Source organism: Nomascus leucogenys, chromosome 4 (genome assembly GCF_006542625.1).
Source record: "Nomascus leucogenys isolate Asia chromosome 4, Asia_NLE_v1, whole genome shotgun sequence".
Lineage (NCBI taxonomy): Eukaryota > Metazoa > Chordata > Mammalia > Primates > Hylobatidae > Nomascus > Nomascus leucogenys.
Genome location: NC_044384.1, coordinates 75,644,115 through 75,660,554, shown reverse-complemented (window position 1 = coordinate 75,660,554; position 16,440 = coordinate 75,644,115). Strand labels below are relative to the sequence as shown.

The 16,440-nt window shown below is 35.2% G+C and overlaps 1 protein-coding gene across 1 annotated transcript; it reads right to left on the bottom strand.

The window, feature by feature from the left end:
- Positions 1-6,115: 6,115 nt before the first annotated feature.
- On the bottom strand, positions 6,116-7,138 carry LOC100599515 (olfactory receptor 5T3). Its single transcript, XM_012512422.2, is given in 1 exon segment — positions 6,116-7,138. A coding segment is annotated over 1 exon segment (1,023 nt).
- Positions 7,139-16,440: the final 9,302 nt, after the last annotated feature.

Here is a 16,440-nt window from a genome sequence, read left to right as displayed (position 1 = left end):
TTAAGATTTTGGGGTGCTATTCAGGTGGAATGAATATATTTTTTATGTGAGAAGGACATACATTTTGGAGTCCTGGGTCAAAATATTATCTTTTAAATGTGTCGCCCGCAAAATTCAGGTGTTGCCAATATAGTAGTACCAAGAAGTGAGACCTTTAAGAGGTGATTAGGCTGTCCTTACAGCTCCTTCTTTGTTAATGAAATTAAGGCTTATATGAAAGACTTCGTTCAGTATTTGGCTAGCTTGCTCCCTTTCCTGTCCACCTTCTGCCATGTGAGGATGCAGCAAGAAGGGTCTCACCAGACAGTAAATGCTGCCTCCTTAATCTTGGACTTCTCAGTCTCCAGAAATGTGGGAAAACAAGTTTTTACCCTTTATAAATCACCCAGTCTCAGGTATTCTGTTTTAGAAGCAAAAAATGGACTACTGCATAGAATGCATTGGCTTTCCATCACACTGTTTAAGTATTGTCCACTTTACAGTATAGTGCTTGAGGTATGGAATATCAAGGAAAAAAGTAAACATCATCTAAGGACTTTTCATCCTCTTCTAGGGGAAAGGGTAAGAGCAGTTTTGATTTTATTAAGAATGGAAATATCATGTCAGGTAGAAGTTTGACCTTATATTTGTTTTCATTTGGAGATCAAGTATGTTTTAAGGGGATGTATATGACTGCCAGGTTGACAAGGGGTACACTTGTATTGATTAATTTTAATGTGTCAACTTAAATGGGCCATGATGTGCTTACATTTGGTCAGACATTAATGTGTTTGTTACTCTAAGGATGTTTTGGGAGAGATTAACATTGAAATTGGTGGCATTTGAGGAATGCCTATTGACCTCCATAATGTGGATTGGCCTTATTCAATTATATGAAGGTTTGCATAGAGCAAAAAGACTAGCCTCTCCAAAGCAAGAGCTAATTCAGAAGACTGCCTTCAGGTCTTGTCTACATCACCAGCTTTTTCTGGTTCTACAGCACTTTGCCCATGGGTTCCGACTAGATTATCAGTAATCCTGGATCTCCTGCCTGATGATCCACCCAGAAGAATTTGAAATTGCCAGTCTCCCAGAATCACATGAGCCAATTCCTTGTAATGAATCCCTCATCCCACTCCTACCCCATAAATCCTGTTGGTTCTGTTTCTCTGGAGAACCCTGACTAACACACGTCCTTCCTTGCGTCTTCTGAGTATTTTGTACCTGTGATTTTATGTTTTCTTATTTTTAAAAAATTCTTGACCATTTTGTCTTCAAATGTTTATTCTGACCCATTCTCCCTTGATTCTTGTTCTGAAACACTAACCGTATGTATATTAGACTGTTGGTGATGTTGCCCTACAATTATTTGATAACTTTTAGTTCCATATTTTTTCTTGAACTTTTCTCTCTAGTTAATGTATGTTGCTTTATCTTCAAGTTCACTAATACTTTTCTCAAGTTACTGAATCTACTGATAAACTTGTGAAAGAAATTCTTTGTCTCAGATATTGTGACTGTGTGCATGAGTTTTTATTTATAGAATTTTATTGAATACTTCCTTATATTTTCCATCTCTGATATTTCTCACATATTTATGCATGGTGTTTACCCTCTCCACTAAAGCATTTATTCCAGTAATTTTCATGCTGTTTAGTCAAAGACAACCAGGAACAATGATATTTGAAGAAGTTAATTTAATTTAATTTTATTTTTTTGTAAATGCTTGTTGGGGGCCTGCAGAGAAGACCTTAGGAGTGAATGCAAACTCTTTTATTCTAGGAATTCCTGCTTTTCCCAATAACTGTCATTTGGCCTTTAAAATTACTTGATTTTAAGCTGATTTCCTCTTTTTTTAAATTATACTTTAAGTTCTGGGATACATGCACAGAACGTGCAGGTTTATTACATAGGTATACACGTGCTGTGGTGGTTTGCTGCACCCATCAACCCATCATCTACATTAGGTATTTCTCCTAATGCTATCCCTCCTCTGGCACCTCAACCCCCGACAGGCCCCGGTGTGTGATACTCCCCTCCCTGTATCCATGTGTTCTCATTGTTCAACTCCCACTTATGAGTGAGAACATGCAGTGTTTGGTTTTCTGTTCCCATGTTAGTTTGCTGAGAATGATGGTTTCCGGCTTCATCCATGTTCCTGCAAAGGAGATGAACTCATCCTATTTTTATGGCTGCAAAAGTATTCCATGGTGTATATGTGCTACATTTTCTTTATCCAGTCTATCATTGATGGTCATTTGGGTTGGTTCCAAGTCTTTGCTATTGTGAATAATGCTGCAATAAACATAAGTGTGCATGTGTCTTTATACTAGAATGGTTTATAATCCTTTGGGTATACAGCCAGTAATTTCTTCCTATCTGTATGGTGAACAAATGTACTCATACTCCGTGCCCACAGTGAAAGAAAGAGATGCTCAGGCTTCTTCTCATCTACATTTGAAGTAACTTGGTCTTCCTTGGAATTCAGATTTCTTGGATGTTTTGAACCTTATAGTTCTCTGATAGACTCATGAAAAGGTATAATTTTGTAGATTACTTGGCTTTTTAAGTTGTTAGAATGAGAAAAATTTACTTTGCTGCTTTCCAAATTCTATGTGGAAGTAGAGGTTCTGTATATCATTTAAAATCCCACCCAATACTGTGATTTCAAATGTTTCTTTTCTAGATAATTCTCCACTCACCACTGCAATATTCTTCTGGAGTTTTAGTTCTATGCATTAAAAATGTAATGGAACCTCAGAATCAGTATACATATAACTGATCTTAACCACTCAACTTCTACAATGTTCATCTTTCCAGCGTGTCCCCTTCCTTTCTATTTCCTTCCTTCTTTTTCTGTCTATCTCTGTCTCTGTCTCCGTCTTTTTTTTCTCTCTCACTTTTACTTTTTATCTTTGTCTTGTTTTATCATATAGGCTCAAAACTTGCAAATTCAAAAGGTCTCAATAAATAAAATGAATTGTCAAATCCAGATGAAATTTCACTTCCAATAACTTTTATTTTTAATGAATTTTAAAATTTATAATTGTCAAAAAAGAATGGTTCATATTTATTTATGGCATACACTGTGATGTTCCAATGCATGTATACATTGTAAAATGGTCAAATCAAGGTAATTAGGATATCCATCACTTTAAACATTTATCATTTATTTGTGGAATAACATTTAAAATATTATTTGCTAGCTATCTTAAAATACATACTACACTGTTAACTGCCACAGTCACCCTACTGTGTAATAAAACATCAGAACTTACTTTTCCTGTTTGTTGTTTTATATCAATCAGCCAACCTCATTTAATTTGTCTCCACTACCCTGTTTAGCTTCTGATAACCACTTTTCACTTACTTTTTACTTCTATAAAATCAAGTTTTTTATTATTATTATTCTACGTATAAGTCAGATTGTGCAGTATTTGTATCTCTGTGCTTGGCTTATTTCACTCACTTATTCATCCATGTTGTCATTAATGGCAGGATTTCATTCTGTTTTATTTCTCAGTAGTATTCCATTGTGTGTGTGTGTGTGTGTGTGTGTGTGACATTTTCTTTATGCATCCATTTGTAGATGGGCATTTAGGTTCATTCCATATCTTGGCTACTGCAAATAATGCTGCCATAAACATAAGAGTACGGATACCTCTTTGACATACTGATTTCTTGAAACTTCTACATCTCAATGAATGGAATGAATGGCCAAATCTAGTGGAAATCACATTTTCAGTACTTTTAAAATGCATTCCTTTTTCTTCTTATTTCTGTCACAGACTTAATGAAGAGCTTCAACACTCTCAATCATGCTCTCTGGAGGATGACTAATAAAGTTGGTAAAGTGAAAAGATAAATCTGTTCTTTCATTCCATGTATAACAAGCTTAAAAACAGGAACTCTGTAACCAGACAGCTTAGATGTGAATCCTGACATCACCCTTTAGAGCTATGTGGCATTGAGCAAATTCCTTAAAATTTATGCACTGCTGTTTCCTCAACTTTGTTAAAAGATATTACTACAATCACTTCCTGAAGTTATGAGAATTACATAAGTTAATATAGTAAAAACTTTTACATGATTGTCCAGTATCTAATAAGCATATGTTAATTATTAGTATTAAATATAATTCATTCATTTACTCACTATTTATTTAATAAATATTTTGTCAGCAAACCATAAGTTCTAGGTACTCTTTTAGGACTCAGGGATACAATTTTGAGGACAAATAGGCCCAATGCCTGTTTTTATGCAAGTTACAATGTCAGCATCATGGTAGATCTGGATAATATATTATAAACTCACAACACCACATGCTAGGTGGCAACTGGGATAAGTGAGAGAGGCTCCATCGGGTCAGAGTGAGTCAAATAATTCTTTTGGGGGGAAAGGTAATTGAGCTGAGATATGTAACAAAATGTTTTATTGACTTGAGAGTTAAATAGACCATTTTTTTCACCTTGACCTGAACAAATAGCATGTCATTGGAGACTGCTTATTCACACCATTTGTTTTCTAATCGATTAGGATAAAAAGAGAGATAGTGAACTTTTCACGCTGGTTAACTTGACAAGTTCTGAATGAGTTTGTTGAATGCATTATTAACCAGATATTTTTAGGCATATGTGAGTGCATCATTTTACCTAATGTTCGCCTATTCCTTTCTCAAAGAATAACCATTTTTGCTAATTTGAAAGAGAAACAAAACAAAAAAAGAGATAGCAAGCTTGACTTAAAATGTTACCTAACAATTTTGACACCATAATTTGAAAAACCCTCAAAAAAATAAATGATTCTGGAATACTGCAGAAATTTTAAATTTTGTGAGACAGTTATTTATTTAGACACATTTTTGAAGCGTATTTAATTTTCTTCCAGAACACTCTCCCCAAAAGATCATAAACAGAAAACTACATTTTAAGATTCTGTATATTCAAATAGCTTATTTTTTAAAGAAAATTTTGTCTACAGTGTAATGAGGGTTTTGTATCTAAAAATAGTTTTATTTCTTTAAGAGGAAATTTAGTACAGATTTTGACTGCAAGCATTTGCTTGTTCAAAAACAGGGGGTTGGGTTCTCTTTGCGTAATTGATTAGTGAAGATTAGAAAGTGATGTCTGAAATTTTCAGTGTGGTTACTATGTTATGATTGGATCATTCTGGTTAATTCATATAAAAATATCCTTGGAGGGACAAATGTGTGTTTTTTTGAAAAAACAATTAATTTCCAATTTTAATGAATCTTCAAATAAATGTTTTAACAAAACTTACTAAAGCAGAATACATAAAGTCAGATGTGAGTAGAGGTAAAGCAAAATAATTTCCATTCTGTGGGCTTGCTCACTAGGTGTAAATTTTGTGGAAGGATGACATTGCAGTCATTCCTTATAGGTAAAGTAGATAGAAGACAATGGCAGGACTACAAAGTGAGCAAGGATATGCTAGTTTGTCAGACCTTAGAGCAGTCATTTATACATATGTTGTAGTTTCATTCCTGGAGTATAGTGTTTCCTGAGCCTTCAGAACACTCTCAATAAATATTAGCATTTACAACCAATATAGTTTCACAATGACTACAATCAGCTTCTGTGGTTGAAAGCATTTAATCGTGGAAAAAATTTATGATGTAGATATAAACACAGCAAAAGGCATGTTTAGAAGCTTGACTAGATCTCAGTTTATGAAGGCACATTTAGGGAAAGAAAAGTAAAATTTGGATATTTCTTCTTAGGGCTTATAGATTGAGGAAGTAACTCCACAATGAATGCAAAATCTTTTTATAAGCCATGTAAGCATTTATCAATTCCCAGGATTCTGTAGGATTCACTTAACTAGTTATAAGTGTGTAACTGATTTTTACTTGTTGTGAAAGCTGTTGTTAGTAGTGTGTGGTTGGTAACAGCAACAATATATTTATATCAAATAATATTTAATATAGATCTCTGAACAAATTAACTGGCATATATGTGACGCAATTTGTTTAAATTTGAAAAATGCTTCATTGGCAGGCGGCTTAATGCTTTTTTGAAACTATTCTTTGATATGCAAATACTTTAACTAAAATATAGAGATGTGAACTCTGACACCCAACATTTTTTTCAGGTTTACTCAATTTTAAAAATATTCTTCATTTGTAAGCTAATTTCAACATTTTCTTCACTGCTTTTTTTACTTCTTTGTTCCTCAAACTATAGATGATGGGATTCAGCATGGGAATCACAATTGTGTAAAATATTGACACTATGATGTCATGGTCTGAAGCATAGCTGGAACTTGGTCTCATATAACTGACGAGAATTGTTCCATGATAAATTGTCACTCCAGTTAGGTGAGAGCCACATGTAGAGAATGCCTTTTGCCTTCCCTTAGCAGAATGCATCTTCAGAATGGCCAACAGAATGAAGCCATAGGAGATCAGGACAATCAGGATAGTGACTATCTCAATAGAGCTCACAAAGTAGAAGAGTAGAAGCTGGTTTGTGTGAGTGTCAGAACAAGAAATAGCAAGGAGAGGAGGGATATCACAAAAGACATGCCTAATTTCATTGGATCCACAGAAGGACAGGCTAAATGTAGCCACTGTATGTATAGTAGCATGTAAAATGCCAGCAACATAGGAAGCAGTGATGAGTGACATGTAGACTCTGGGTGACATGCTCACTGAATACAGGGGAGGGCTGTAGATGGCTACATAGCGATCATAAGCCATTGCAGCCAAGAGAAAGCATTCTGTGGTTCCAAAAGTAACAAAAAGAAGCATCTGTGTTGCACATCCGATAAATGAAAGGGATTTATTTTTTGCCAGGAAATTGACCAACATTTTTGGAGTGACAACTGTAGAATAGCAGGCATCTAAGAATGATAAAACACTAAGAAAATAGTACATGGGGTTGTGGAGCCAGGAATCCTCAATGACCAGTACAACCAGACCTAAATTGCCTATCAAGGTAAAGAGATAGATTGCAAGAAATAGTAAAAATAGGAAGACTTGCAGCTCAAAATCATCTCTGAAGCCTGTCAATATAAACATGGTGACTTCAGTCTTGTTCTTCAATGGAATCCTGTACATATCCAAACCTGATGACAACTTGTCCATTTCAGTTTTTACTTACAGGTTATAAAGGTTATAGCCTGTGAAAATGGAGTCCATTCAGTTGTATCCTTGTTTTTTTCTTAGGGCATAATAATTTCCCTGATAGTAATGGAATAGACAATGGTGAAGTAATTGGAGCCAAATAGATGCATTTCACTGTATAAGTAAAAGGAAAAAAATATATGTAATTAATTTCTTGGCTAAATTTATCATGTTTTTAAAAAACCCTGCTAATTAAAGTGATTTTATTTTCCACTTAATTTTCAGTTGAATTTTTTTACTGCTTGCTCTCATATTATGTCCTAAAGCTCACAAAGATTACTAAATGTAGAAATATTTAAAACTAAATATATTGTAGTGGAAGGCACACACTTGAGTACAGTTTTAGATTTGTGATGAAGTACATGAAATGTCTTTTGTAAATGTTCACAATTTTTAAAATAAGAGAAACCACACTCACAGCACAGTCGAATTTAAATTTTTTAAAATATCAAAATTATTTAGTTTAAAAGGCTTACAGATGACTAGAAAATGGGGATAAGTCAGACATACATTTCAACTTGTCACATGCAGCAGCCTATTCAAATAGAACCATTTCATGTCCTCTCTTCTGGCAATTATCTTGTCCCATTAAATAGAAAAGCAGACCGTATTCTGGACATAGATGTACCTTCTTTACAAACAGTACAATGTGTTTTATTTTCAGGATTTTTTCTTCCTGAAATATATATCACCTAGATGTCAGTTTTGGCCTCTGTACCTTATTTATCATAACTGTTTTGAAATTTCAACTTAATAACAATGTGAGATGTGTCTTACTAATAATTCATATGTTTGTTATATTTGCAAAGTCCTTGGAGGTATTTTATTTTATTTTATATTTCTGTTAAAAATAAATCATGGCCATTCTTTTAATATATTGTAGTAGCTTTTAGAGTTTCTAAAATTACTGTGAAATAAAAATCACCAACAATGACTGATAAAAATTATAGAATATCTGGTGAAAAAATAACATTACTATATTTGCAAGAAAGTAGTGTTTGATACCTGGACTTCTTTCCTAATGGTATCATTCTGTTTCACACTGACGAGTATGAAGAAAGACAAGTACATGACCCAAAATAAATAAATAATTAAAAGAAAACAAGGTAACAAGGTTAAGGGGACTTCTGTATCTAGACTGAAAACTTGTTATTGAAACAATTTAGTACTAAACACACTAAATTTAGAGGTAAAATTAGAGGGGAAATTTAAGCAAGGTGACTTTGTTTTTCTTTTAGCATGTCATAGATTATGAAAGTTTTAAAAGGAGTCACAACCCTGTCATATGTAGGTCCAGTCTGAATTCAGTGACTTACAAATGATTTATATTCATGACGTGAAACATACCAAAATTTTGTCATATTAAGATGACCACACATTAAGAAGAGAATGAACAAATAAGGCTAAGACCACTTTTAGAAAGAAAAAAAAGGCCAACTGTTTATATATATTATTATAGAAATGTCCTAACAGATCCATGTGGAAGATTTTTTCTAATATACAAAATAAATACCCTCATAAATGAAGGACTACAGAACAAAACAAAAATTCTCATTTGATTCTTAGAAAATTCTACAGTAAAAGATACAATTCAGTTAAATTCCACTTTCTGTGTAAATCCAGACTACTTACATATTACTCATGACAACACACACACACAAATATATTAATTTCATTTGTGTTATGTGAATAAAATAGCTTATAAAGTTATCAATAAATATTTTAAATATGAATTAATGTATTTTTGAGTCATAAAAAAATACAGTTCTCTTATACAAATTCCTATCCTCTCTTTCTCCTGTATTTTCTCCTCTCTCTCTCTCTTTCTGTCTCTTTCTTTCTGTGTTAGAAGAATCAATGGGATATATACAAACGTTTACTGACAAGACTCAGGAACAAACAGGAATTAGCCAGATAAGAAGAAGTGTAATTCAAAAAAAAATATGCCAGTGAATTTTGAAAAATGTACTAATAATCTACCAAGGGAGTCCATTACAAAATATATGTTTACCACCACATAGAGGAGAAAGGTCAGCTACATTACAATTCCAGACTTTATTTTCCTAAGATATCTGAAATAAGGCAACTGTAGAATACTGGGAATTATATTTGGACTCTAAAACCCTATATTTAAATGTCATGTTTAGCAGCATAAGCTTGGAAAAATTACTTCTCCTTCCAAATTAAAGGATAACTAAGATTGGACAAAACTTTCACATATACCTCATTCAACTACATAAACATGAGGTGATTGCACAGTTCTTTTTTATGAGATGCATTAAGATCAATTTTAATAAATAATTTTTAATTACATGTGAATAATGCATACATATAAAATATGACTTAAAATTTGTATTTGTATAATAATGTAAACAGGAATTTACAAAATCAATATTTTAATAGAACTGTAGTGCAACCCTGATGTAACCTGCCATAGTTTTAGAAATGTTATGTCCTAGAAACTATGCAAAATAGAATTTTTGTGTTATTAAATTATTTAAAGATATTAAGCTTAATTAGAATATGAAAACTTAAAATGATAACTAAACTTGCTTCTTAGTCAATTACCTAACTTTTTTTTTTTTTTTTTTTGAGACGGAGTCTTGCTTTGTTTCCCAGGCTGGAGTGCAGTGGCGTGATCTCTGCTCACTGCAAGCTCCGCCATTCTCCTGCCTCAGCCTCCCGAGTAGCTGGGACTACAGGCGCCCGCCACTACGCTCGGCTAATTTTTTTGTATTTTTTTAGTAAAGACGGGGTTTCACTGCGTTAGCCAGGATGATCTCGATCTCCTGACCTTGTGATCCACCCGCCTCGGCCTCCCAAAGTGCTGGGATTACAGGCGTGAGCCACCACGCCCGGCCAATTACCTAACTTTTACGATAAACTTAACTTTTCTGGTATTCCTGTATCAGAAAATAAAATAATAAATTGAACCCAAAGTGAAATATACCCAAAAGCTAGTTGAAAGTTAATTTTCTCTCTATCTAATAATTTTTCTAAATGTGAAACATTGTCCCTTAATCCTGCTGCCCCTATTTTGACTATTCATCAGAAAAAATTAAAACAAATTTCTAATTTATGGCTCTATTCACAAAAATATGTAGGAAGTCCTTTATATTTTCTGTGATATATATCCTAGAAGGCATATGATTTAATTTGTGGTTCAATTTTTGAGATTAATAGAATCCTTTTATATTTAAATATTAAAGCATATATTTTCCAATATAATATAGCTTCTATAATGTGTTATATGTAATAAAGAGGTTTTCCTCCTACCTGTGGAAATAAGCTGCTCACTCAATTAGATACATGATTAATATTATATATGTGGATTCTTATACCAGCTTCTCAAGCTCTTCAAGTCCTCAGGGATGGCCCATTGAAGACACACACTAATTCTTTTCTGGGACAGAAATGTATCAAGAATACTTTTAAAATAGTAAACAAGTGAATGTTTCTAGAGTAATGAACTAAATGATGAAAATGATTACCTGAAGGAACTTTGGCTTCTGGCTGAAAAAAAAAAAAAAAAAGTGATCCTTCAGTGGAAAAGAATCCTAATGATACAAGACATAGTCCCAGCTCTGATGCCAGTAAGATGAGAAATTCTCTGATTTCCAGTTTCCTTTTTCTGGGAATATAACATGCACATTCTCTGGAAATCCTGGAGACATGTAATAAAATAATATGGAGGCATAACTTATGACAGGATTTACAATCTTTAATAAAGTTTATTTTCTTAACTGTGAAGTGCTATACTTCTAAGTTGTATGAGAAGCAGATTTAGACCCCTTGAATGTTCTATCCCTTGAGAAGAGATAAATATGAATACATGAATAGGAAATATTGACAGGAGAGATGGACTAGTGTACAGATAATAATGTTCTATATAATAGAACCTTAGTATATTAGAGCTCTGGCAGAGATAAAGGTCAAACTTTTTGAGTTGAATTTAGTCTTGTCTTGGGCATTCTACATACTAATGTATAAGCTACTACCTAGCTATGTACACAAGCAAGCCTTGGGGAAATTATGGAAAATACATAGATGTCTAGCTAGGCTCCGTACCCAGAGATTGTAAATTGGTAGATAGGTAATATTGGTTTATGAAAACTGAATGTAAAATATAAGGAAAAGAAAGTTGATACTGGAAGGCAGCCTAACTGTGAACTCTCTATTAATTAAAATCCCAAACTGATTTATAGATTCGATGCAATTCCAGTTAAAATTAAGTAAGAATTTTTTGTAGAAATTGAGAAGTTGATTCCACAATTTATATGCAAAATTAAAGAAAAAACTAAGGGACTCAAAACAGTTTTGAAAACAAAGAATAAATTTGGAATGTTTACATAATCTGTGAATAGGACTGATTTTAGGACTTACCACAAAGCTAAAATAACCAAGATAGTGAAATATTGGGTAAAAAAATAGACTTCAATTAATAAAATGGAATAAAGTGTTCAGAACCAGATTCACATATATATGGTCAATTGATTTCTGACATAATAAAGGTAATTTTCTTTGTCTGCTCATCTTTAAAAGCGGGTCACTGAAAAGAATTCTCAGTATCATTTTACATCACTTCATCAGATATTGTTTCTGATATCCCCACATCATAAAGTTACAGTCTAGACCCTCTCTAAAATACATCCAAAGCTTGCAACAATGTCATATTTCATCCCTTTCTATGTCTTTGCTTGTCTTCATGGTGTTTATAGTCCCTGATCTAAGTTTTCTGTTTCTCTCCAAAATAGGCCAAAAATAAATTTTAAATATATAAATACATGAATAATTATGAAAATTATTTCCCTATTCCAGACTCAATATGCTTACCTAAAAAATAAAAAAAAAGTTCACTAGATCTACAGTTTCTAATCCAGCTGCCCTTCAAGAATATCTGGAGAATTAAAGAAATGTAATAACTTTGTTATGCCTCCTTTGTCTACCAAATTTCTCTGTTTAGATTCTAGGCACGTGTATGCGTGTTTTGTAAATATTTATGTGTGTGTGTAAGTATGCATGTATATATGTGTCTATATATACATACATATATATGTGTGTGTATATATATGCACACATATTTATGTATATACATAAGTCATATGTGTAGGGCTGTGTACCCCTTGATCCATGGAGGATACATTCCAAGACCTCCAATGGATGCCTAAAGCTTCAGATAGTACCAAGCCTTATACAAGCATAGTTTATTTAATTGGAATTTGTTTTATTGATCTTTGCAGATATTGTGGGGTTTTATTCTTTTTTTGGAAATTGAAGGTTTATTGGCACCATTTTTCCAACAATGTTTACCTACTCTGTGTCTCCATGTCACATTTTGATAATTCTCGTGATATTTAAAACTTTATTTATGTATGGTGATTTGTGATCAGTAACCTTTGATTACTATTTTAGTTGTTTTGGGGCACCATGAACTGTGCCCATATAGGATGGCAAGCTTAATCAATAAATGTGTGTTTTTTGACTGCTCCACAGACCTGCTGTTCCTCAGCTTGTCTCCCTGACTTTGGGCCTCTCTATATCCTGAGACACAACAATATTGCAATTAAGCCAATTAATAATGCTACAATAAGCTCCAAGTGTTCAAGTGAAAGTAAGGGTCACATGTGTTTAATTTTAAATCAAACTAGAAATAATTAAGGTTAGTGAAGAAGGCATCTCTTCACTAAAAACCAAGATGGGACAACAGCTAGGCTTCTTGTGATAAGTAATTAGTCAAGTGGTGAATACAAAGGAAAAGTTCTTGAAGAATATTAAAAGTGCTACTCCAGTGAACATATAAATGATAAGTGAAATAGCCTAACTGTTGATATGGAGAAAATATTAGTTGTCTGGATGGAAGATGAAACCAGCCGCAATATTAGCTTAAACCAAAGCCTAATCCAGACCAAGGTCCTAACTGTCTTCAATTCTATGAAGACTGAGAGGGTAGGGAAGCTGCAAAAGAAAAGTTGAAAGCTACCAGGGGTTGATGAGGTTTCAATCAGGAAGGGTTGATGATGGTTCATGAGGTTTAAGGACAGAAGTTATTGCCATAAGAGCACGAGGTGGGCCGGGCGTGATGGCTCACACCTGTAATCCCAGCACTTTGGGAGGCTGAGGCAGGCGGATCATGAGGTCAAGACATTGAGACCACCCTGGCCAACATGGTGAAACCCTGTCTCCACTAAAAATACAAAAATTAGCTGGGTGTGGTGGCACACGCCTGTAGTCCCAGCTACTTGTGAGGCTGATGCAGGAGAATGAATCCGTTGAACCCGGCAGGTGGGGGTTGCAGTGAGCCGAGATAGCACCAGTGCACTCTAGCCTGATGACAGAGTGAGACTCTGTCAAAAAAAAAAAAGTGCAAGGTGAACCAGCAAGTTTTAATGTAGAAGCTGCAATACATTATACAGAAGATCTAGCTAAGATCATTGATGAAGGTGGCTATTATTAAACAACAGATTTTTAGTGTAGACAAAACAACATTCTAATGGAAGAAGATGAAGAAGATGCCATCTGGGACTTCCATGGCTATAAAAGAGGAGTTAATGCCTGGCTTCAGAGCTTCATTGGAAGAACAGAGTGATGGTTTTGTTAGGGGCTAATGTAGCTGGTGACTTTAAGGTGAAGCCAGTGATCATTTACCATTCCAAATACCCCAGGGCCCTTAATAAGTGTACAGTTATGGTGTACTCTGCCGGTGCTCTATAAGTAAAATAACAAAGCCTGGATGATAGAATCATGGTTTACTAAATATTTTAAGTCCACTGTTGAGACCTACTACTCAGATAAAATGATTCCTTTCAAAATACTACTACTCATTGACAATGCATCTTGTCACCTAAAGTTCTGATGCAGATGTACAAGATTAATGTTGCTTTCATGAGTGCTAATACAACATCCATTTTACAGCCCAGGGACCAAGGAGTGAGTTCAAATTTCAAGTCTCATTTTTTATTTATTTACTTTTTTTGAGACAGTCTCACTCTGTTGCCCAGGCAGGAGTGAAGTGGCATGCTCTCTTGGCTTACTGCAACCTCCACCTCCTGGGTTCAGGTGATTCTTCTGCCTCAGCCTTGTGAGTAGCTGGGATTACAGGCACTGGACACCATTTCCTGTTAATTTTTTTTTTTTTGTATTTTTAGTAGAGATTAGGTTTCACCGTGTTCACCAGGCTGGTATCAAACTCCCAACCTCAGGTGATCCCCCCACTTAGACCTCCCAAAGTGCTGGGATTACAGGTATGAGCCACTGCACCTGGCCTTCAAGTCTTACTTACTTATTTATTTTGGGATGGAGTCATGCTGTGTCTCTCAGACTGGAGTGCAATGGCACAATCTTGGCCCACTGTAACCTCCACCTCCCGGGTTCAAGCAATTCTCCTGCTTCAGCCTCCCAAGTAGCTGGGATTACAGGCATGCACCACCATGCCCAGCTAATTTTTGTATTTTTGGTAGAGATAGGGTTTCACCATATTGGCCAGGCTGGTCTTGAACTCCTGACCTTGTGATCCACCTGCCTCAGACTCCCAAAGTGCTAGGATTACAGGTGTGAGCCACTGCTCCTGGCCATAAGTCTTATTTTTTAAGAAATACTTCTTGTAATGTTATAGCTACCTTAGATAGTGGTTCCTTTGATGGATCTTGGCACAATAAATTGAAAGCCTTCTGGGAAATATTCAACATTCTAGATGCTATTAAGAATATTTTTGATCCGTGGGAGGAGGTCAAATTATAAATATTGATTGGAGTTTTCAAGAAGTTGATCCTAATCCTCATGAATGACTTTGAGGGGTTCACAACTCTAGTGGAGGAAGTAACTGCAGATATGCTGGAAAAAGGCAGAGAACTAAAACTGGAAGTAGAACCTGAGGGTGACTGAATTGCAGCAATTTCATGACCAACTTTGAACAGATGAGGAATTGCTTCTTACTGATGAGCAAATAAAGAATTTTCTAAGATGACATCTACTGCCAGTGAAGATGCTGTTAACATCATTAGAATGACAAATAATTTAGAATATTACATAAAGTTAGTGTATTAGCCCATTTTTATACTGCTATGAAGAAATACCTGAGACAGGGTAATTTATAAAGAAAACGAGGTTCAATGGACTTGTTGTGGAGGCCTCACAATTGTAGTGGAAGTTGAAGGAGGAGCAAAGGCACATCTTACATGACTGCAGGTAAGAGAGTGTGCGGGGGAACTGCCCTTTATAAAACCATCAGATTTCGTGAGACTTATTCACTATTACCAGAATAGCAAGGGCCCATGATTCAATTACCTCCCACCATGTCCCTCCCATGACATGTGAGGATTACGGGCAGCACAGTTCAAGATGAGATTTGGGTGGGGACACAACCAAAGCGTATTAGTAAGTAATAAAGTATTGGCAGGATTTAAGAGGATTGGTGTTACAAATTTTTTTTTTTTTGGAGACGGTGTCTTGCTCTGTTGCCCAGGCTGGGGTGCAGTGGTGCAATCTCAGCTCACTGCAAGCTCCACCTTCCAGGTTCATGCCATTCTCCAGTAGCTGGGACTACAGGAGCCCACCACCATACCTGGCTAATTTTATGTATTTTTAGTAGAGACGGTTTCACCATGTTAGCCAGAATGGTCCCGATCTTCTGATCTCATGATCCACCTGCCTCAGCCTCCCAAAGTGCTGGGATTACAGGCATGAGCCACCATGCCCGGCCAGTTGGTTCCAATTTTGAAAGAAGCTCTACTATGAATAAAATGCTGTCAGACCACATTGCATGATACAGATAAGTATTTTGTGAAACGAAGAGTCAACCAATGTGGCAAACTTTATTGTTGTCTCATTTTAAGAAATTGCCACAGCCTCCCCAACTTTCAGCAACCACCACCTTGTGAGTCATCAGGCATTTTACTGGTTGTTTTCTATTTGTTATGTATATCCTTTATTCCTTACTTTCAATCTTATTGCTTATTTTTGTGGTTGAGTGGTTGTGTAGTGATGTGATTTGATTATTTTCTCTTTCTTTGTGTATTGGCTCTACTAGTAAGTTTTGTAATAGCACATGTTGTCATGATGGTGGCACTCTTCTTTTCATTTCCAGATGTAAGACTTCCTTAAGCAATTTTTTTTTTTTTGGAGTCTTGCTCTGTTGCCAGGCTGGAGTGCAGTGGCATGATCTCGGCTCACTGCAACCTCCGCCTCCCAGGTTCAAGCAATTCTCCTGCCTCAGCCTCCTGAGTAGCTGGGACTACAGGCATGCACCACCACCATGTCCAGCTAATTTTTGTATATTTAGTAGAGACGGGGTTTCACCATGTTGGCCAGATGGTCTTGAT